The sequence below is a fragment of the Impatiens glandulifera genome, chromosome 3, assembly GCF_907164915.1.
Source record: "Impatiens glandulifera chromosome 3, dImpGla2.1, whole genome shotgun sequence".
NCBI classification, from domain to species: Eukaryota; Viridiplantae; Streptophyta; class Magnoliopsida; order Ericales; family Balsaminaceae; genus Impatiens; species Impatiens glandulifera.
Window position 1 is genome coordinate 36,622,722 of NC_061864.1, and position 22,830 is coordinate 36,645,551.

At 34.0% G+C, this 22,830-nt stretch overlaps 1 protein-coding gene across 1 annotated transcript; it reads right to left on the reverse strand.

Annotated features, from left to right (window-relative positions):
- Window positions 1–16,304: 16,304 nt before the first annotated feature.
- Window positions 16,305–22,195, reverse strand: LOC124931106 (protein GrpE). Its single transcript, XM_047471496.1, has 3 exons — window positions 21,792–22,195; window positions 20,947–21,462; window positions 16,305–16,764 (listed from the first exon to the last, which is right to left on the reverse strand). The coding sequence occupies exons 1-3, from the start codon at window positions 22,068–22,070 to the stop codon at window positions 16,558–16,560; spliced, it is 1,002 nt and encodes a 333-aa protein (XP_047327452.1). The 5' UTR covers window positions 22,071–22,195; the 3' UTR covers window positions 16,305–16,557.
- Between the last annotated feature and the right edge of the window lie 635 nt (window positions 22,196–22,830).

Consider the following 22,830-nt stretch of genomic DNA (forward strand, 5'->3'; position numbering starts at 1 on the left):
TGCAACATCAGGTTGTATATAATCGCTATGGCACTGGTATTGTTGTAGAAAATCGGTGATTCGTCTACCTCAATGTCGTAGTCCCACAACTGTTGTTGAACCCACAAGAGCTGAGAGCAGCAACTGTCTGCAGCAAAGTACTCGGCCTCTGCTGTATACGTGGCGATGGACGTCTGCTTCTTCTTGAACCAAGATATTAGATGATCATCAAGGAACTGGAAAGTCCCACTGATGTTCTTCCTATTAATCTTGCAGCATGCATAGTAAACATTAGAATAGATAATTAAATTAAAACTGGAATCCTTCGGATACTATAGTTCCACATTTTGTGGTCGCTTTAAATATTTCAATATGTGCTTAGCAGCAACATACTGAGATTGTTTAGGGTTAGCCTGAAATCTTCCGTAGATGCCGAAAACAAACAAGATATCTGACCGGCTAGTAGTTAGGTAGAGCAAGGAACTAATGATCCCTCTATAAGCAGTTATGTCAACACTCTGGCCATCTTCATCCTTGTCGAGCTTACTGGAGGAGTTCATTGGAGTATTTGTAGTTGAGCAGTTCTCCATGCCAAACTTCTTTAGCAGCTCCCTAGTGTATTTGGCCTGGTTGATGAAAATGTCATCTTCAAGTTGGCGAACTTGTAATCCAAAGAAGAAAATCAATTCTCCCATCATGCTCTTCTCAAATTTGTCCTGCATCAACTTAGAGAATTTCTCACAAAGTTTGGGGTTAGTTGACCCAAATATGATATCATCAAAATATACTTGAACAATCAAAATGTGAGAATCTTTAACAAATCTAAACAGAGTTTTGTGTATTATGCCAATTACAAAATCATGATCAAATAAAAACATTTTTAAAGTGTCATATCAAGCTCTAGGAGCTTGTTTAAGACCATATAAAGCTTTGTCAAGTTTAAGAACATGATTTGGCAAGGAGTGATCTTGAAAGCCAGGAGGTTGTTCAACATACACATCTTCATTTAAAATAACATTTAAAAATGCACTTTTTACATCAATTTGATAAACTTTAAAATTCTTGAAGAATGAATAAGCTAGGAAGATTCTAATTGCTTCAAGCCTAGCAATAGGGGCGAATGACTCCTCAAAGTCAATTCCTTCCTCCAATCTATTGCCTTGAGCAACCAATCGGGCTTTATTTCTCACAACCAAGCCATCTTCACTAAGCTTGTTTCGAAAAACTCATTTGGTTCTAATAATTGATTGATCAGTCGTCCTTGGAGTCAGATGCGACACTTTATTTGTTTCAAATTGATTCAACTCCTCTTGCATTGCATTGATCCAATCTGGATCAAGGAGTGCTTCATTGATCTTCTTTGGCTCAATTTGAGAAATAAATGTGGAGTTTTCCATTTCATCCATTAATTGATGTCTGGTCCTAAGAGGAGCATTAGGATTATCATTATTAATTCATGTGGATGATTTCTGTTCCATTTAAAGCTTAGTCCTAAGGGATCAGACGCTGGTCAGACGGCCCGCGACGTCTGAACTGTCAGTCGTCTGCTGACTTGTAGTTTAGACGTCTGGTTGACTCTCAACTAGTTCAGTCATCCGATCAGACGAGTATATCTTATTTATCGGAGCTTCATCATCACTATAAGATTCAAGACTTGTCACTTCTATTATGTTAGCAATTTTAATGAATTTGTTAGAGTTATTTTCAACAGATTCATCACAAACAACATGATAGGATTCAACAACAGTTAGTGTTCGATTATTAAACACTCTATAACTTTACTAACTAAAGAATAGCCTACCATGATTCCAGCATCTGATTTAGCATCAAAGGCAGTCAAATGATTTTTCCCATTGTTGTGATTAAAACACTCAAAAATTCAAAAGTATGAAACTTTCAGAATTCTTCTATAAAATAGTTCATAGGGTGTTTTTCTAAAGCGTTTAATAATCATTAACTGATTTTGAGTATAACATGTTGTGTTTATGGCTTCTTCCCATAGCTTCTAAGAAACACCTAAGTTAGTAGGCATAGATCTCGCTACTTCCTTCAGTGTTTTGATTCTCCTCTCGGAAACACCATTTTGCTGTGGAGTTCTGGCACTAGACAACTCGTGTCTAATACCAGATTCCTCAAGGTAAGAAGATAGATATTTGTTGGTGAATTCGGTTCCCCGGTCACTTCTAATTTTAATGATGCTTAAAGATTTTTTGTTTTGAAGTCTTCTAAGAATCCTTATCAAATTTTCAGCGATTTTATCCTTAGAAGGTAGTAAAATAACCCAAGTAAATCTTGAAAAATCATCAATTATGACTAGGGTGAATCTCATTCCTTCCAAGCTTTTTACTAGAATTGGTCTAAACAGGTCCATATGCAATAGTTCCATATTTTATTTATTATTATTGGTCATTATCCTTAATTAATTAGAATTTATTTATTACAATAATTAATCTAATTAATTATTTAATTAGGTTTTGACCTTTATTTTAATTATTTTGAATTTATTTATTCAAAATAATTATTATAAAATTTACAAATTGGATATGTAAAATTTTATTTCTTACTATATTTAAAATTGATACATATATTTGAGATTATTTATTATTATAAAAAAAAGTAAGAGTATACATTATTTATTTGAAGGAGCAATTTTAGAATTAACATTAATTTAATTGAGAAAATATCAATTATTATATTCTTATTTAATAATATATATATATATATATATATATATAATTTTAAATATTTGTATGATTTTTATAACTTATTCACGTACCTCTCCCCTCTTTATTGATGATTTTTTTAAAGTGTTAATATTTTTTATTTAAAGTGTTACACTATATTATATTAAGATATTTATGTATTGTTAATAAAAAAAATATTTTTTTAATTATAACATCTAAAATGTTTAGTTCAATATTTAAATATTATAAGACATCTAAAATGTTTAGTTCAATATTTAAATATTATAAGACATGGCCAAAAATAAGGTTTTATAAAATAAATTAAAAATAAGCATAGATAAAATAATAAAAATATATTTAAACTACAAAATAAAAATATATTTAATTTAATTTATTAACATTTAAAGAGCCTTAACATGAGGTTCATCGGGAGCAGGTAGGTCATTATCCTCAAAACCTATCATAATGATCTGAGGAGTTACTAAGATGATACCAACCAACTCTTCAGAAGTCGTATTGGCTAGTATACTATCCTGGCTTAGCTCATTCAGAACAGCATGCCTGTGTTCGATAGAATACATCTGAATTTCCCAGATGGAAATGTTGACATTGGTCTTCTTGAGCTGAGTAAGAAGACTATCACCGGGGTTTAAAGCTTTAGGCTCGTTTTCCCTTCTTGGATCGTTAGATGGGACAGGAAGATTAACCATAGGGGTTGTTTTCTTGAAACTGGGCTAGAAGTCGGCTCCGCTCCGGGTTACTGAGACTTCTTGTTACACTATCTTGGGAGCGCTCAGAGTGGGATTGTCAACAATCCAACAATTCCGACGTAATGCTGGCGGAGGTGGAGCTCATGAATAATCCTCTTTGGGCCATGGGTTGACCATATTAACTTCCAAAGCGTTAACAGATTCGTCGGCAGAAATTAGGTTGACCTGATGATCGGGCAACGGATTTCTTGCGATTTCAGGTTTAGGAATGAATTTATGATCAATCAGGTCTGCACACATATGTTTAAAGGCACTACAATTATCAATAGAGTGACCATTCATTTGATGATATGCGCACCATGCCCCTTCAAACCTGCCAAGGGACTCTACCCCTCTCGAGGAGCTAAGGGCTTAATGAGGTTCCTCTACTGAAGGAGGCTAAAAGCTTCACTTAGGGTCATTCCCAGATCGTCAAAAGTTCTGGGATGTCTTGGGACCCTTTGTATCGGTAGCTTAGGTGTCGTCGGGACATTTGTTTTGGCCAACACCGGTTTTCTTGGATCGGGCTTAAGAGGAGTCAGGGCCTACTAGGCAGCTGCGACCTAGTGAATTTTGACTTTTTTCTTCCTTTGAGGTCGAAGGCTTAAGAGCAACATATGCCTTCACAATTTTACCCTCTTTCCTTTTCTTGATAAAGGCTTCGTCGATATTACTGCCTATTTTGAGGAGCTTCTTCATTTTTTGGAAAGTCTTGACGGCGAATCCAATAGAATATTGGCCGTTAACATTATCCATAATCATGTCGAATTGTCTTTATTCGCTAGGTAGAGAATCAATCTCTTCAGTAACCTCTTTCCACCTTTGGATAAAGACCACGAATTTCTCTTTTTTGCCTTGCTTGATATTCTTGAGCTTCTTTTCTGGTCGTTATAAGTTGAGATGCATGCTGAAATATTCTATGAAGGCTGACGCGAGTTTGTCATTAGTCTGAACATAAACTATCTTCTTTTAGTGATACCAACGCAAGACAACACCATCTAAATATTGATGAAATAGATGGAGGACTAATGGTTCTCCCATATATAAAGGCGTCATGGACATTGTATATATCTGGAAGAAAGCAGTAGGGTGAGTCTTGCCTACATACTTTGACAGAGAAGCTAGCCTTATCCCAAAAGGGATCATTGCTCGTTCGACAGCTTTCATGGCATTTTTTCAATCATGGTGTTCATCAAAACTTCCTTTGGTAAATTTATTGAGATTCTCTTGGAACTTGGCCTGGTAAGCATTCAATTGAGCCATTCCTCCTCATATTCTGTAGGAGGAATGATTGTAGAGTTTGTCCCTTCTTGGGCATTGGGGTTGTCAACAACTTCTGGATGAGTCTTTGCTGACCTGTTATCACCTGAGCAAACTCAGTTGGGGATATTGTATCATTATCGTTCATTAGAGTTTCATTGGAGTTTCTTTGGAGCGTACTTGTACAAAAGTGACTGACACACTGATAAAAAGATAGAGATAGATGAAGCTTTTACAGCTGTAGTACAATAAAAAAAACAAGATATGAGACATGAAACTAAGAAAGCATTGATCTTATTCATGATCAGATAGACAAACATAGAGTTGTATATAAACGTACTCACAGCTTTTGTTATAGAGAGACTCTCTTATTGATATTTTATAAAATGGTCTAAATGTGAAAATGTCCCAAATGAAAGCAAAACTTCCTAAAATCCAGATATAGTCTGGTTTAATATGAGCATTCTCCTCTGCTTCAACTTGGTGAGTTCTCTCATACTGGTTGGTGATAAGATCATGGTATTTCCTTCATCTTGTCATGATATTAAGATGGAAGGCATTGTGCCACTAGCCGAGGTACTCTGCGTGGAGCCTTCGGGTTATGGGTATATTGGTTGCAACAACATGTTTGACATGGTTGTGGCCAAACTATTTGAATAGTTCATGAGTATAGTAGTAGGTGATCCATTCTAAACCCAAGAGTAGGACAAGTTCCTTGTCGTTCATCATGAAGGTCATCTTCTTGATGGGATACCAGGGAAGGATGTCCCATGTTTCATTATAATCTAGTATCGGGATTTTATGGAGTGCTTCCCACATCCTTTGGTATTGAAGAAAGGGGGATAGGATTTTACCAGATAGAACTGGAAGTAGACGCTTGAGCTTGTCAAGAAGCAAGATGTAGAGGATTAGGGGAGAGTCCCTCTTACTCATGGTGGGAGATCGATAAGAGTTGTTCAGACCCATGAGTGTTTCTTCCAATACAATACAAGAAGGATCATTGTTTCCCTTTCGCAAATGATGTGCCACCTCGATGATCCTTGAAGAAGGATTTTCATTTGCTGTCCTGATGAAATAGTGAGCGAGCAGGATGGACATCTTGATTATGGATGATCCTGCTTTTATCGGGACTTTTACATCCTTGATCTCTAGTTCGGCCCAAGCCGGAAAGTTGATACTCATGCCGGAGATGATGGAATCAGAGGTTTTTTCGGAGTATTGGTAATCCTTTTGTAGAAGTCTTCCGATAGACATCGAGTCTAGAAATGTCTTTAGATGTATAATATTCTTTTTTCTATCATGAGAATAGCTCCTAATTCTTCTATGGTGGGGCACATGATCTTATTACCGAGGACGTAGGCTCTTTGAGGATTCCACCTTTGTTGCATTTCCATCATGAAGTTGGGGTTGACTTCGTATTTCAGAAACTTTAGGATGGGGTTGAGACCGTAGTCTTCGAAGTACCACCGGTTTTCACGAAAGTGCTTCATCCAAGGGAGTAGCTCGACATCCGTCAACATGGACATCGTGGATGACTGTGACAGTAGGAGAGAGAAGGTATTGCAATTGTAACAACAAAGAAAAAGTGTATGCAAATAACATGACCTATAGATGAACATCACGTAAGGTTTTATACATATTTACTTTCAAAAGAAAGAACTTCCGATGTTACATTTCAAAATTTTGGAGTTCTTTAGGGTTTGTTTAGTTGACTATACTAGACTTCTAAGTGTCTGTTGCTTTGTACAAAAAAGGTGAAACTTAGGGCTCCACTTTAGGGGGAGCGAGTTCGACAACAACAAGTGGAGGTGATAGAGACTTCACTTTCTTCTTCTATTTGTTAGAGGTGGAATTCGTCCAAGATTTGGTCGATGTAGTCCTTGCGATCCTTGGGGATTCCTATCTTGACGCAATTATTTCAGAGATCCAGATAGTCAAAAAAGTCATTGTGTTGGATTGGCATGTCTATGGCTACCACATAGTCATGGCAAGGGGACTTGTAGTCGCGCCCGGACTGTTTGAACAGTTCACTAGTGTAGAATGTAGTAATCCACTTGACGCCCATGAGTATAATGATGGGTTGCTCTCTCATCAGATGGATCATCTTCTTGATGTTGTATCATGGCAGAAGCTCTCGAATGGGATCGTCGTCGTGGAAGGGGAGCTCTGATTTTATATGCTTGAAGCGTCGATTCTGGAGGGAAGCACCAATCATGTTGCCAGGAAGTGGAGGATGAATGCGCTCCATCTTCTCTAAGAGCCAAACATAGAGGATGATATGAACTCCTCTTTGATTGAGAGAGTAGGAATAGTTTGAATCATTGAGACTCATCAGTGTCTCTGCTAGAATAATCCCACTAAGATCATTATTTCCACCTCTAAGATTATAGACTACCTCCAAGATTCTTGCGGGTGGAGGGAGATTGCTCAAGGGAGCGAGAAGGAAATGAGCTACCATAATGGTCATGGTGAGTAGAGAAGCATTGAAGCTTAGTGGAGAGATTTCTCTATTTTGGGTTGCCACCTTGACCCAGCGAGGAAGGTCCAATTGAGTTCTTGAGAGGATTTTGTTCGCCGCGGTTTTCATGTAGTCAAGCTCATCTTGGAGGAGTTGTCTGAGAGATGGACTTGGCAAAGGGTTTGAGCCTCAGGATGTTTTTGCTCTAGGAACATCATGATGGCTTTGAACTCTTCAATGGTTGGGTAATCTGGCAATCTCCTAGTATAAAGGCGCGGTGCATCGGATCCCATTTGCGTTGCATCTCCATCATAAAGTCATGATAGAGGCAGTGATTAGTGTAGTGTAGAGTAGTGTTGATCCCAAAGGAGTCTTAATGCTACACATACTCATTGAAGTGGTGAGTCCACATGGAGAGGTCCTCGTTGTCTAACAAGGCCATTCTACGAGCATAATCAACTTTGACAAACATGACGAGTGATTTTGATGAAAGAAAACATGCTTAGGGATGTTTAGTATATCTATTATAAATGAATTCAAGTATTATAAATAATTTCAGACAATTGCTGACACTTTCAAGGAAAAGTGTTGCAGTTACTCGAAGAGTTCAAAATCGAATATATAAGACATTGCCCTACAAACCCAAACCAATGGTGCGGTTGAAGTGGCGAACAAAAACATGATTAGAATCATCAAGAAGATGACCAACATGTAAAGGACTATCATTAGAAACTACCATACGCCTTATGGGGATATTGTATTATCGCTCGAACCATAGTAGACAAAATCCCATACTCACTAGTTTACGGCTTGGACGTCGTACAACCAATTAAATTCGAGATCCCAACTCTCAGAATCCTCTTAGAAATCCATGTTAGTGAAGAAAACTAGCTTAATTCTTGAAATGATTAACTGAAATTGATGGAGGACTTGATGTTAAACGCGTTGTGCAAAACCCAAAACAAATGTCAGACACCTTCAATAGAAAGGTGAAACCTATAAACCTCAAAGAAGGTTATTTGGTTCTCAAATGAACCCAGGAACTCCTAAACCGTATAGGCAAGTTTCAAACCTAATGGGAAGGACTCTTACTAATCAAAAAAATCCATCTCTAAAGGAGTTGTTCGCCTATCTACCATAAATGGTGAAGAATTCATTGCCCTAGTCAATCTTGACGCACTTAAAAGATATTTTGTAAATTATCGAGATACGCCTAGAACGGTTTTGAACTCAATCTTGAAAGAAACTTATTTCAATAGAATCCAACCTCAAGTTTTGTAAAACTTGAGCCATGGACTAAAGGACTCATGTCCAAACTACGATAGACCTGATTCTTCTCAGTATAAAAATAAAAGTAAGAGAGAAGGTATTTAAGAAACCTGCATTTTGTAGGCTCGTTTTTAAATAAATAAAAATCCTCAATCCTTTTCTCAAAAGAAAAAGAGAAAATCTTTGAGAAATGAAGAAATCCTTGATCTCTATTATAAACAAATACATCGGATTTTAGGAAACAAGTAGGGGCAAAGCAAATAGCATCGCTTTCTACTAAAAGTGATATTCTCAAAACCAAAACCAAATGATTTCATAATGACTCTAATTGAAATGATATCAGTCTTAAGCTCTTTTTCGTCGTAAACGATTATCCAAGAGTAACTCTCTATAAAAAGTTTTTGAAAAAAGAAACAAAATAAACCCACATAAAATCAAGGCTAAGAGCCACAAAACGAGAAAGAAACACATCATCACTGCTTAGTTAGAGAAAATAGAGGTTTAAAACTCAACGATTTAGGAAGAAAAAACCCAAAAAATGTCAAAAAGAGAAAACAAATTACACCCTAAAATCTCTTCAAAAAATAAAAATAAATGTTTATGTACTGGTTGAGGTATTGAAATAACCATTCGTGTTCACTCATAGTCTAGTCTTGATTACTACGGTAATAGCATAATATATCGAGTCTACCATATAAACCCCTAAAACTAAAAAATGTCTCAAAGAGGTTGAAGTATTGAAATCACCATTCGTTGCTCACTTAATTAATATAGCAAGAATAAGAATTTAACAATTCTATTCAAGATTAGTGAACTTTCAAAGAAATGTGGTTCAAAGTCAAGAAAACAAAAACATTTGTCCCCCCCCTTCCCCTTGTCAAATCATTGGAGTTTTATCTATTTTCTTCGAGAGTTATGATTCTAAATATTAATTTATACACGAGATCTAATTTATAGCCGATATCTTGAAAATTGAGGGAAAATAAATCTGATTTACTTTAAAAAAATTGCCAAAAGGACATGAAAGGATATTCTGAGCCCGTTTCCAAACACGCTTCGAATCTAAAACATCATGATTCATTAAAAGGATCAAGATTCATACCGATCAAAAAAAGGATAGGAACTGTGAAATAAAAAATATCTATTTATCCAAAAACATTAATCACCTGTTCATAAATAAAGTTTGAAACATCTGACTAATGGATTTTAATTAGTTGTGAAATTCATTTTGGAAAAAGAGAGGGAAAATTTGTGTTAAAATATTCCCTTAAAAAAATAGCCAAGATCGATACTACAAAAGTCAAATAAGCAAATTGAGTTTCTCAAAAACTTATTTGTTGATAAGTATTGCGATCATTCGTACATGATCCATCAAAACTTTATATGTCGATAGGTCCAAAAACCTTATATGTCTACAAGTACCGTGATCATTCTTACATGATCTTCCAAAACAATATTTGTCGATTGGTCTAAAAATCTTATATGTTGATAAGTATCGCGATCATTCTTACATGATTCACCAAAACCTTATATTTTGATAGGCGCAAAGTCCTATCCCTCCATAGGTACAAGACATTGTTTATATATGATTCATCAAACCCTATCTCTTGAAAGGTATAAAACCCTTGTATGTCGATAAGTACAACGATCTTACGTACATGATCCACCTAAACCATATCTATCAATATGTCCAAAAACCTTATTTGTCAATAAGTACGACGATCATTCGTACATGATCCGCCAAAAACCCTATCTTTCTATAGGTACAAAGCCATCTCTCAATAGGTACAAAAACATTATATATTGAGAAGTACAACGATCATTTGTACATGATCCACTGAAACCATATTTTTCGATGAGTCCAAAAACCTTGTATGTCAATAAGTACAACGATCATTCGTAAATGATCTTCCAAAATCCCATATGTTGATAGGTCCAAACCCTATATGTCGATAATAACCGCGATCATTTGTGCATAATCTGTCAAAACCCTATATGTTAATGGTCCAAAACATTATCAATCAATAAGTACCGCGATCATTCTTACATTATCTACTAAAACCATATTTGTCAATAGGTCCATAAATCTTCTATGTCGATAAGTACCACGATCATTCGTACGATCCGTGAAAACCTTATTTGTCGATAGGTCCAAAAATATTATATGTCGATAAGTAATGTGATCATTCGTACATGATCTGTCAAAGCTCTATTTGTCGATAGGTCCAAAACCTTATATGTCGATAATTACCACGATCTTTCATACATGATCCACCAAAAACCCTATATTTCGATATGTATAAATCATTTTCCATCGATAGGTACAAAACATCATTTATATATGATTCATCAAACTCTATCTCTTGATAGATACAAAACCATTATTTATCGATAAGTACAACGATCATTCGTACATTATCCACCAAAACCCTATCTATTGATAGGTCTAAAAACCTAATTTGTCGATAAGTACCACGACCATTCGTACATGATCCACCGAAAATCTTATCTTTCGATAGGTACAAAGCCCTATCCCTCAATAGAAAAAAAGACATTGTTTTTATACAATTCAACAATCCCTATCTCTCGATATGTACAAAAACCTTATTTGTCAATAAGTACAACGATCATTCGTACATGATCCACTAAAACCCTATTTATCAATAGGTCCAAAAACCATATATGTTGATAGTTAATGCGATCATTCGTACATGATCAGTTAAAACTCTATTTGTAGATAGGTTCAAAAACCTTATTTGTCGATAAGTACAACAATCATTCGTACATTATCCATCAAAACCCTATATGTCGATATGTCCATAAACCTTATATGTCGATAAGTACCGCGATCATTCGTAAATGATCTGCTAAAACCCTATCTATCAATAGGTCCAAAACCTTATTTGTCGATAAGTACTGCGATTATTTGTGAATGATCCGCCAAAACCCTATCTTTCAATAAGTCCAAAACCTTATATATCGATAAGTCCCTCGATCATTCGTACATGATCCTCCAAAACCATATTTATCGATAGGTACGAAAACCTTATCTATTTATAAGAACCAATGATCATATATACATGATCCACGAAACCCTATCTCTCGATAATTACAAAAAACTTATATGTCGATAAGTACCATGATCATTTATACACAATCTGCCAAAAACCTATATGTCGATAGGTATGAAAACCTTGTCTCTTGATAAGTACAAAAAATCATATGTACATGGCTGACAAAAATCCTATATCTCGATTCGTATGGAAACCTTATCTATTGATAAGTATCAAAGATCATACGCACATGATTTGCGAAAACTCTATATCTTGATAGGTACAAAACCCTTAACTTTCAAAGGTACCAGTTATCATACGTACATAATCCAATCAAAACATTATCTCTCGATTGGTACAAAAACTTTATCTATTTATAAATTCTCACGATCATACATACATGATCCGACTTAAACACTTATTCTTCAATAGGTATACGACATCGATTCTCCCAATTCACAACAAAGATAAACTTATATGTTGATAGTACAACGGTCATTTATGATCGCTCCAATATGTAATACTTGTTAGTAACTTTCGTAACATGTTTATCAACTCCCACAATAAATCTATATGTCGATATCACCATGATCATTAATATATGATTGCTTCAACATGTGTTACTTGTTAGTAACTTCAATGAGTAAGTTCATTAACTCTCACAAAAATCTATTTATTGATAGTACCACGATCATTTATATATGATTTCTCCAACAAGTGTTACTTTTTAGTAACCTCTGTGTCATGTTTATCAACTCCCACAATAAACTTATTTGTTGATAGTATCATGATCATTTATACATGATCGCTCTAACATGTGTTACTTGTTAGTAACTTTCATGGCAAGTTGATAAACCATCACGATAAACCTATCTGTTGATAGTAATACAATCATTTATATATGATCTCTCCAACAAGTGTTACATGTTAGTAAATTACGTGAGTAAGTTCATTAATTCTCACAAAAATCTATATGTTGATAGTACCACGATTATTTATATATTATCGCTCTAAAATGTGTTACTTGTTAGTAACTTCCATGGCAAATTTATCAACTACCACGATAAACCTACATGTTTATAGTAGCACGATCATTATATATGATCGCTTCAACATGTGTTACTTGTTAGTAACTTTTAGTGACAAGTTTATCAACTCCCACAATAAACATATATGTTGATAATACCACGATCATTTATATATGATCGCTTCAATATGTGTTACTTGTTGGTAACTTCCGTCAGTAAGATCATTAACTCTCGTGAAAACCTATATGTTGATTCTACTGCGATCATTTATATATGATCTCTCCAACACATTTTACTTGTTAGTAACTTCTGTGACAAGTTTATCAACTCCCACAATAAACATATATGTTGTTAGTACTACGATCATTTATATATGATCGCCCCAATATGTGTTACTTGTTAGTAACTTCCGTAGCACGGTTATCAACTCCCACGATAAACTTATTTGTTGATAGTAGTACGATTATTTATATATGATCGCTCTAACATGTGTTTCATGTAAGTAACTTCCGTGGCAAGTTTATCAACTCCCACGATAAACTTATATGTTGATAGTATCACGATCATTAATGATTGCTCCAACATTTGTTACTTGTTAGTAATTTTCGTGGCAATTTTATCAACTCCCACGATAAAGCTATTTGTTAATAGTACCATAGTCATTTATACATGATCGCTCTAGTATACTACTTGTTAGTAACTCCGTGAGCAAGTTAATTAACTCTCATGTAAACATATACTAAAGATAACATGCTGATCATTTTTACCATGATTACTCTAAGAATTACTTTCTAGTAATCCCCATGAGTATGTTCATTAACTCTCACGAAAACATATTTTTTTATAGTCCCACGATCATTTATATATATGATCGCTCACAATATTACTTGGTAGTAACTCACATGAAAAATTCATTAAACGGTAAAATGTCCCCTTTATGTCACACATACTTACATTAACTCTAGTCATTTGTATATGACTATCCCAACCCACATTAACCAAATACTATTAGTTGATAGTTAAAAAAATGTATTTGACATGAACAGTCGGTTGATATTCACGTCTTATAAAAGTTGATTTTTCAACAAATACCTTTGGTCATCTTTGTATCATTATACTATAGACTTTGCAGATAAAAATAAATAATATAAATTAGAAAAATAAAAGTCATATTTATTAAAAATATTTTGTATATTTTATAGGTTAAAAATTAAGCAAAAAGGGATTGAAAAAAATCAATTTCAAATAAGCTTCAAGGATGGAAAAGGGTATGAAACTACTACAACCGAAACCAAGAGGAATCAATGCAGTAGATCTCACATTCGCTGGACGAGCGCTGTAAACTTATTCAATGCACGAGAGTCGTTCGCGTCGCCCACTATAATAGAGGAGACGCGCGTTCGTGAGGTAGCAGATCGATTAGCAGGCACCTCAGCGTCGTTAGATTAAACGTGGAAGAACACCCGAACGAGAACGGAGCATCCCACGTTCAATTTCTTGCTTGAAACAATGTTGTTTCTTGTCTGGTTTGACTTCTTCCTCGTGTTGACGAACTGGATAAGAACAGTTCCATCAAATGATTTTTCAAATATGGAACTTTATTGTTTCTCCACCTTTTAACTTCGTTCAAAGGGTGAAATGAACACCCTACTCCGGTAATCATTTCCCCTACACTTAGAGGTATCATTACAACCTATACCGACAACTGGCCGGAGAATAGCCAAAATACCATGAATGGTTGTTTGACCAAATCTGATCCACTTGGTGGATCTCTAACAAACCAAAGACAAGAGATCCACTTCCAAACCCTCAATCACTCCCGAAAACAAATCCTCCATTTAAGCTCCTCAATCTTTTTCTGAAAATTTGGAATTTTCGTATAAGGTTGTAAGGTATTTATTCAGACATTTAGGAAGCTTTCCTAAAAGTTAAGGAGTGTTCTCTAACTCCAAGTAATCTTCCAATCATACTGTAATTAAATTTACTAATTTGAATTGAAATTTTTATATTTGAGTTTTGCTAGTTTCATATATTGTTTGTTTGTCTGATTTTTTGATTGAAAAACGATCTTAAGATCATTTATAAGCTCTTTGTTAAAAAAAAAACGGATCAATGAACTTGAATTAGAAACCCCCAAATTTGATTTTGAAAAAAAATTAAAAATTGGGTTTCTTTTCTTGAGTGTTTCCTCAAGAACAGCAGCCTAGAAAGCTTCCCAACATATTTCTAATAATGTTGGGAACCTCTTTTGACCAGTTCCAATCCAACCCGATCATGTTTGATCAAAAACTAAAATTTTTATAAAAATAAAAATTTTAGTTTTTTAATTGGTCAAAAGGAACCGTTAGTGTTCATGTTTTAATTTGTTTGTAAAATATATTACAAAAAATACACAATATGAAGCATAAGGAAGATATTGAAAGTTCCTTACGCTTCATTAAAATCAAAAAATCTGTTTTTTGTGCTAAAACTGTTTGAGTTGAATGGAACATCATCCCGATCAAATGACACCTTAGAATGATGTTATAAATATTCCTGGGAACCATATGAAGCTTCACATGTCATTGGATAAAAGGATCTGGATCTCAGATGAAATCATCAAACCTGTAGTTTGATGTTCTTGAGGACCGTAAAACCTATCCCAAGGTTAACCGAAGACCAAGAGTCCTTCGCACCTAGGACCGATAAAAGTTAGCCCAAGGCTAACCCATGACCGAGCATCCTTAGCACCCAATACTGAAGAAAGTTAGCCCGAGGCTAACTCATGAGTGAGTGTTCTTCATACTAAGGATTGATTTAGCCCAAGGCTAACCTAGGACCAAGGACTCCCGCACCCGACTAAGGATCCTCGCATCCGACCGAGAACTTTTTGCACCTAAAACCGATGGCTGTCGTGCCCTGGACTGTCGATTCCTGCACCCGAACGAGAATCTTTCTCGCCTCGACTAAGATTTCTCACACCCCGGAACGACAATTCCCGCACCCGACCGAGAATCTTTCGCGCCTCGTGCGAGAGTTCCTGCACCTCGATCAACGAATTCTGACCCATGACCGAGGGATTTAGTCCATAACTAATGGAAATCGCAACTAGGACCGAGAAATACCAGTCCTAAGGCATGTTTAGTTCATTTTTATTATTTTAAAATTATTTTTGTCATTTTGAAACCCATAACCATTTTTAAGAAAAATATTAGTTATATAATATTGTTATTTGTATGTGTAATTAAATAAAATTAATCTTAATAATAAATAATAATTAGTAAAGCAACTATAAAGACTAGTAACAAAAACTCATTTCCTCGGTCTTTATATTCTTACCATTTACGAAAAATAAAAATATTAAAATAGTCAATTATTTGGATTTAATTAATTTTTTTTAAAATAATTCTATATTTTAATTGACTTAGATTTCAAATAAATTGGTTTTCAACTTTTTCCTTTCTGTAAATAAATAATTAAATTAAAATATAAACCCTCCAACATTTCTGTATTTCCAACTCTAGTTTAAAAATAATTTTATATTTTAATTGACTTAGATTTCAAATAAATAGGTTGAACACTCCAATATTCTGAATTATCTCATACTCTCCACCAAGGTAGCACAATGATAACACCAAGGTAGCACAATGGTAAGAGTTCACTTAATAAATCGAAAAATTAAGGATTTAATTTTATCTGAAAGTACTTTGAGATTAAGTGGGATACCATGATTGTGTAGGATCATGTTAATTCTCCTTTAATTAAAAAAAAATATCTCATACCTTAGAATACCTTAGAAGATCATTGAAGAACACTAGCATAACTTTGTTCATTTAACATTTACTATAATTAAAAAAAAAATTCCAGTAACAAACCAATTCAATACCTAAGTCCTTGAGTTTTGAAACTAATTCACAACCATTATTGAAAATCTATGATCATCCACCAATATGTCCTTTAGGCAGATCTTATGAGCAAGCAAACCAAAGTATTAAAATTAAAAAAGAAACACAAAAGTTTCTAAAGAACAATAATACAACATTGGCCTTAATAAAGCTGGATTTGAATAAATAAATGTTTAGACAAATGAAATTGCAGTTACTCCTCCTCGTCAATAGATTCGGCAGTTATTTCAACATCATCTTCTATTTCTGGTTCAGCCACAACAGGGCCGGGACCAGCTGATACTTTCACCATTGAAGGTCTTAAAAGTCTGTCACCAAGTTTGAACCCTTTGCGATATTCTTCTATTATGATATCTTCTGTGTATTCAATGGATTCTTCACGCATGATGGCTTCATGGAGCTTCATAAAGTACAACAACAATGGAGGACACAATCAGAAACAGAGGTAATTACAGATTACAAAGAACAAGAAACAAACACTTTTCTTTTTCTTTTACTTTTTATCAATCAGAAAATGACAATTTTCATGGCAGACCTAAGGACCTAAGGCTTGGCTCTTTGGAAACACTTCTCTTTGTTACATGTCTCATCTGGATGAGATCATGTGTGGAAAAAGATATTAGATTCTGAAATTTATAGGCAGTTTCTCTCAACTAGATCATCCATATGCAGAAACAGAACCATATAGGCAACTATGTCCTAAGATTTCAATATGGATAATCTAATGACATGAATGCTTCTATTACCTTGTTCGCAGTTCATAACAGTTTGCAAATGCACTTATAACATGGTCAAGTTTAGTTATGCAGACATAAACCACTTTCCAAACACAAAAAGGAATTATTTGATTTTTGTATCTGGATCCGGAAGAGATACAACCAATCAATTTCACTAAATGTAATTTCCAAACGTATCTGGATCCAAAACCATTTACAATTTCCAACTTGGAAAAAAATGATTTATAACTATTAATATATTATATTCAAAAATATAATTTATTAACAATCTTAGTCAACCAAACTGTTTTTAGTGCTGGGATGCAAATGACAACAAAAAAAGAGAGTGTATTTTAGGGGCATAAATCACTTGATTCTTTCTCACCTCAGCTATAACAACAATCATACAAATAAATCACATCCTTGTAACATAATCAATATATAATTTACAATGTTATCAACAACTAAAACTTAATGTTTCTCTGACAAACAAGCATTAGATATGTTTAACAAACTAAGCCGGCTCTCTCTTAGCAAAAAGGAAAAAAACCTATGCCAATTCTCAATCGTGTAATACTTCATTAGTCTCAGCTTTGGGTTCTTCATCCATCCATTACCACCATTTCCACTTCGAGATAATGTTCTTCCGTAAAATATCTATCCACTTTTTTTCATTAAGATACTAATTAGTAAGTTGAAATCATAAATGTTAGTAATCAATAAACAAGTTTTTCATGTAAAACAAAAGTAATAACAACATATGTAAGGTATAATTTGAATTTTTTAAAACCGAAGTAACAAAGACGTTTCCAAATAGGATAAATATTATACCAGTCTCCCTCAATCCAAGTGAATTTTATGATTGATTTAGGTTTGCAACAAAACATAAATAACATTATGCTTCGACAATAACAATGGCTTAGTCCCCCACTCTTGGACCTCATCTCCCGCTCTTAGGCCTTGATTTAGGTTCTTAAGATGCCCTAAGCTCTGAAAACTTCTTTATGTCTAGCTCACTCCGTCTCCAACAACTGTCTTTATATCGTGCCACCTATTTCTTTTCTATGAGTGGATGTGAAATTTGGAGCTTTCTATATTAAATATGAGAACAGTCTACTATCGAAAATTAAAATTAATAATCAACCAAAAAATAACAAAGGCGGGGAAGCCCACTCTACTAGTGGCTACAATATCCAATAGCCACAAGTGATGACAACAGAAGAATCTAGTTGTAACCTAAGACATTTTGGACCATGTAAAAAATTATAAAGAAAGTTGTACTCTTCAGAATGTGTTTTTAAATGCATAATGGAGATTAATATATTTATATATGCTATTATAACGTAATATGTTTTTGAAGAAACTATAAGGTAATATTATCCTAATCAAATTAACATATAACTATCCTAATTCGTGTCATGTAGAATATTATGATATATTGTTTTAATCTCACAATTCTACAAACATAACATCTCATATTCAAACAACTTCAAAACAACTTTTGGTTAAGCTAAAGAAGCTTAATTAGAGTCTGTCAAAAGAAAAAAAGAAGAGTGGTTAGTTCTATTTTCCTATCATCCAAAAGAAAAAAAAAAATAGACCATAAAGGTCAATTGTTGTTAGTGGATCAATATTAGATACATAGCTAGTATACAACATTTAAAAGTCACAGAGTTAAATTTTAGAGATAGAACAAAGCTTCTAACTTATTCAAGAAAGCAAGCAACGTTGGGCAGGAGCAAATAAGAAAGCAAGGCAAACAATTGTTTCCCTTAATGTATCTCTTATCTCATTGGTCATCCTCCTCAACACATGATTCTTTCTTCTCCTTCATTTTCTAATCAATCCTTCCCATTACACTCATTCCTAAGGAGCTAGTAAACAAGCGGTAGAATAAACAAAAAAACACAAGCATCTTACAGAAGACCAGTGAATATGATCAAGTATTGCCCGTTTTATGAATGAGGAATTTAGTATGAATCGACTTATTTTTGTTAGCTTTTGTTTTTGTTTTTGTTGCAGAAGGTGTCGTGGGACAATTTGAAGTAGAGGAAATAATATATCAATAAGATAAACATGAAGCAAAATCTATACATTTTCAATCTTCTATGTCATGAATGTACAATACTGAAACAATTAGGCATTTTGTAGGAACAATTGGGAAACCATTATATATAGACCCAATAACTGAAGGAGGAGAACACTTGTCCTTTGCTAGAATTAGCATTAAAATGCATCATAGGAGTGTTCTGTCAATGAAAATAACAATTGTTTGAAAGGAAAGCACAATTTCATGAAGATCTCTTATATTCATGACATAGATGTGTGTTTTTTGTAATACTTTCCTGCACAATAAATGTGATAAAACTAAATAAGAAAAACATTAAACTAGAAAAACTATGAAGCAGAAAAAAAAAAAAAAAAAGAAGGTTAAACTTAAAGATCAAACAGTTGTAGAACAAAGTAAGAAGGATTGAGAGGAAAATGAAAATAGTGAAGAAAAAAGAAAGTAAGAAAATCAGTGTGAGGAGAAAAAGAAAATTTGCTATAATGCAAAGAATCGGGATAGAAATGGAAGATGAACCACAAATTGTTGTTGAGGAAACTCAAGAGGCAGATACCCAAAATTTCAAAACTGAAACAGAGAATTCTAAAACTGATAAAGAAGAATCCAAAAGTAATGTGGAGTCTGAAATTCAAACCGAAGTTAAGGAAACAAAAACACGGAAATTCAAGTTGAAAATAACAAAGGTAAAAGCTCTGAAATTATCAGAAACAATTTTTTTTATCTAATCAGAACGGACTCGTACAAAGAAAGAATTCAATATAAGAAACAACAATACTCATCATCCTCTTTAATACAATCTCCTTTCATCGTCAAAGAACAAGATGAAGTGGAGGAAGGTCTGTCAATAAAAACGGATGACATGCGAAAATGGCAGACTATAATGGTTAGGTTTGAATATAGTCTTTTATGTTTGTAATTTTAGTTTATTTATAATGTATGAATGCTACTAATCAGTTTTTTAGGGTCTTTTGATTGTCAACCTTAATTATAGCTAGGGTTTGTCTAGTTTTGATTTCTGGCACTCACACTTTTGATATTTAATGAAATAGTTTAAACCGTTTTTCCAAAAAAAAAATTTGAATGAAACCCTGTGTTTTGGTATATGCATGACACATGAATTTTCCCATTTTTTCTCCATTTAAGCAATTTATTATGCAACTAAGTACTTAGGCTATACTTATAGTAAACACTATATTAGTCTATCTTCTTTCTAGTTCTCTAATGAAGTAATCTTTTATTTCATTTTTATGTTACAAATAAAAAAGAGCTAACTTCGTATAATTTTTTTATTGCTTCTTATGATGATTGTATCTAAACACTTTTTATTTATTTTTCTATTTATATTTTATGTGCTAAACATCTTGGAATAATTGCTGAAAAATAAAGCTCATGAAGAGAAGCAATAAATAACAAATGAACAAAGGACAATTCTCGCATGTCGCAAGGAAACACGAGAAAATAACAGCTAAAGGCAGAAAATGGAAAAAGTGCCTTGGAAGAAAATAACAAACAATTATAAATGTGCATATATGAATTTATACCCTTAGACACTACAAGTTCAAGGCACCTAATGGATTTTCAACCCAATATAAATGTTTGACAAGTTTGGTTACTTTATATGGCAAACGATTTTGCTACAAGAGTATGGAAGTATCTATATGAGTTTTGTTCGTCTGATTCATTTGTTAAACTTTCAAAAACCTTTTTTCCAAAAAAACTTTCAAAATCATATGTGTCACATTTGTTATGATTTCAGCAAATATCAACAGAAAAAATGGATTAAGGAGCAAGAACTCACCAAGGGATCAAAGGGTTTGCCTACAGTTTCCACAGACTCAACACCAAGAGAATTCAAGGTCTCCACAAACTGCTTAGATATGCTCTGGTAGCTGTTTTTTATTTTCTCCTCTCCTTCATTTTCCACCTTGATCTGTGTCTTTGCTCGCTCAAAATTATCTAAGACGGGTAGGAGTTTCTCCACAACCTCTCCTTGAGCATTTGTTACAAGTGAAAGTCGTTCCCTCTCTGTTCTTTTCCGGAAATTATCAAAGTCTGCACTAATTCTTAAAACACGAACCTTCTCATTAGATAACTCCTCAGACAAAGCAACCACCTTCTTTTCCAGTTCAACTTTTTCATCTTCTATGGACTTCAAAACCTCCTCTATTTCAGTGATTGTGGACTCATTATTATTCAATACAGCTTCTTTGTAAGACCTTAGCAAACTAAAGATCCCTGATTTAGCTTCCTCTGTGACACTATTTTCACCCTCACGTTCAGCTTCGGTAACATCATCTAAACTATCTGGATTTTCCTGCTAAAATGTTCTGTTAGAAAGATCATAAAGTCCATGCATTGAGTTGAACAACAAACTTGAGCAGATATACAGGTCTTAAACTGCTAGGAAATTGTTTTTAGTATATAAACAGGAAAGATTGGATATTTATGGAATTGAAAACTGAAAAACTTGAACTTCGTTTCGTTAGATACTAACATACTAAACAAAATATGCTATTCTATCAGTATCTACAAATGTAGGTACCCTTCGTTCAACATGGAGAAGAAACTAGAATTGGAATCAGCACACGTGTGCGTATATAGATAAAGTAGAATTCACAGAACAATCTATGTAGAAAGAAATACCAGAATCTCGGATTCTAGGGCATCCTCTGTTTCCTCGGACTTGATCTCTGTCTCGATCGATTCTTCGTAGGAGGCGAAGTTCAAGTAGTTAAGAGAGCGGCGAGAAGGCCGGTGAGGCGAAGAGTAAGAGAAAGAAGTACTTATTATAGGTGGTCTCTGTACATGTGTACTCGGAGTGAAAGTGATAAAACACAAAAGCTTTGAAGATTTCAATGAGTTGAGGTGTAGGAGAGCCGGCGGGGACCGAAATGGTGCGATTCTTATTGGGGTAGTTGACATTGCAAGAAAGAGAGGAGATGGAGAAGAGGGAAGAGGATAATAGGTGCACAGGTAACAGAGAATTTGGACGCAGGGGAAGTCCACCTGAAAAGAAGAAGATGTGCTTCGTTTGATTGACGCCGTTCGATTAGCATCTCAACCAATCCTTTAGCTCTCTTTGTAAATAGATGAGTAGCTTTAATTGGATTTGCAAAGAAAAAAATAGTTTATAATTATTTAAAGGTCAATTTGTCAAATTGGAACTTTTGGGTTTCAATTGCAATTTGGACTTCTCCTCAAGTTTGAGCTTAAAACTCACCATTTGAGATTAATAATAAAATTATATAAAAATAAATTTTTTATTTTTAACCTCGTTAACTTATTATTTACTCAATATTTATAAATAAATAAACATATAAAAATTTATATCACTACTTTTAAGTACCAAATTTTAACGAATCAATTATTTTGACTACTAAATTTCATATATATAAAAGTGATGACTACCGAAAAATAACGCAACGAGTAAGTGTGTATAACTCAAATATGCCAGCAAATGAAAAATTGAGAACCACACATTTTGAATTTAGCTCCTCAAGTTTCAGCTACTCAATTAGTTTTTCAGAAATTATCTAGGTTAAACCTATATTTGACACAAGAACTCATGCTATTTTTTTATTTATTCACTTTAGATGGTTTAGAAAAAAAGCAATAGAGATAAACGCCCCGAGGCCCTTTGAAACTCAATCCACTATTTTTGAGTTCAATGCTTTTCAAAAAT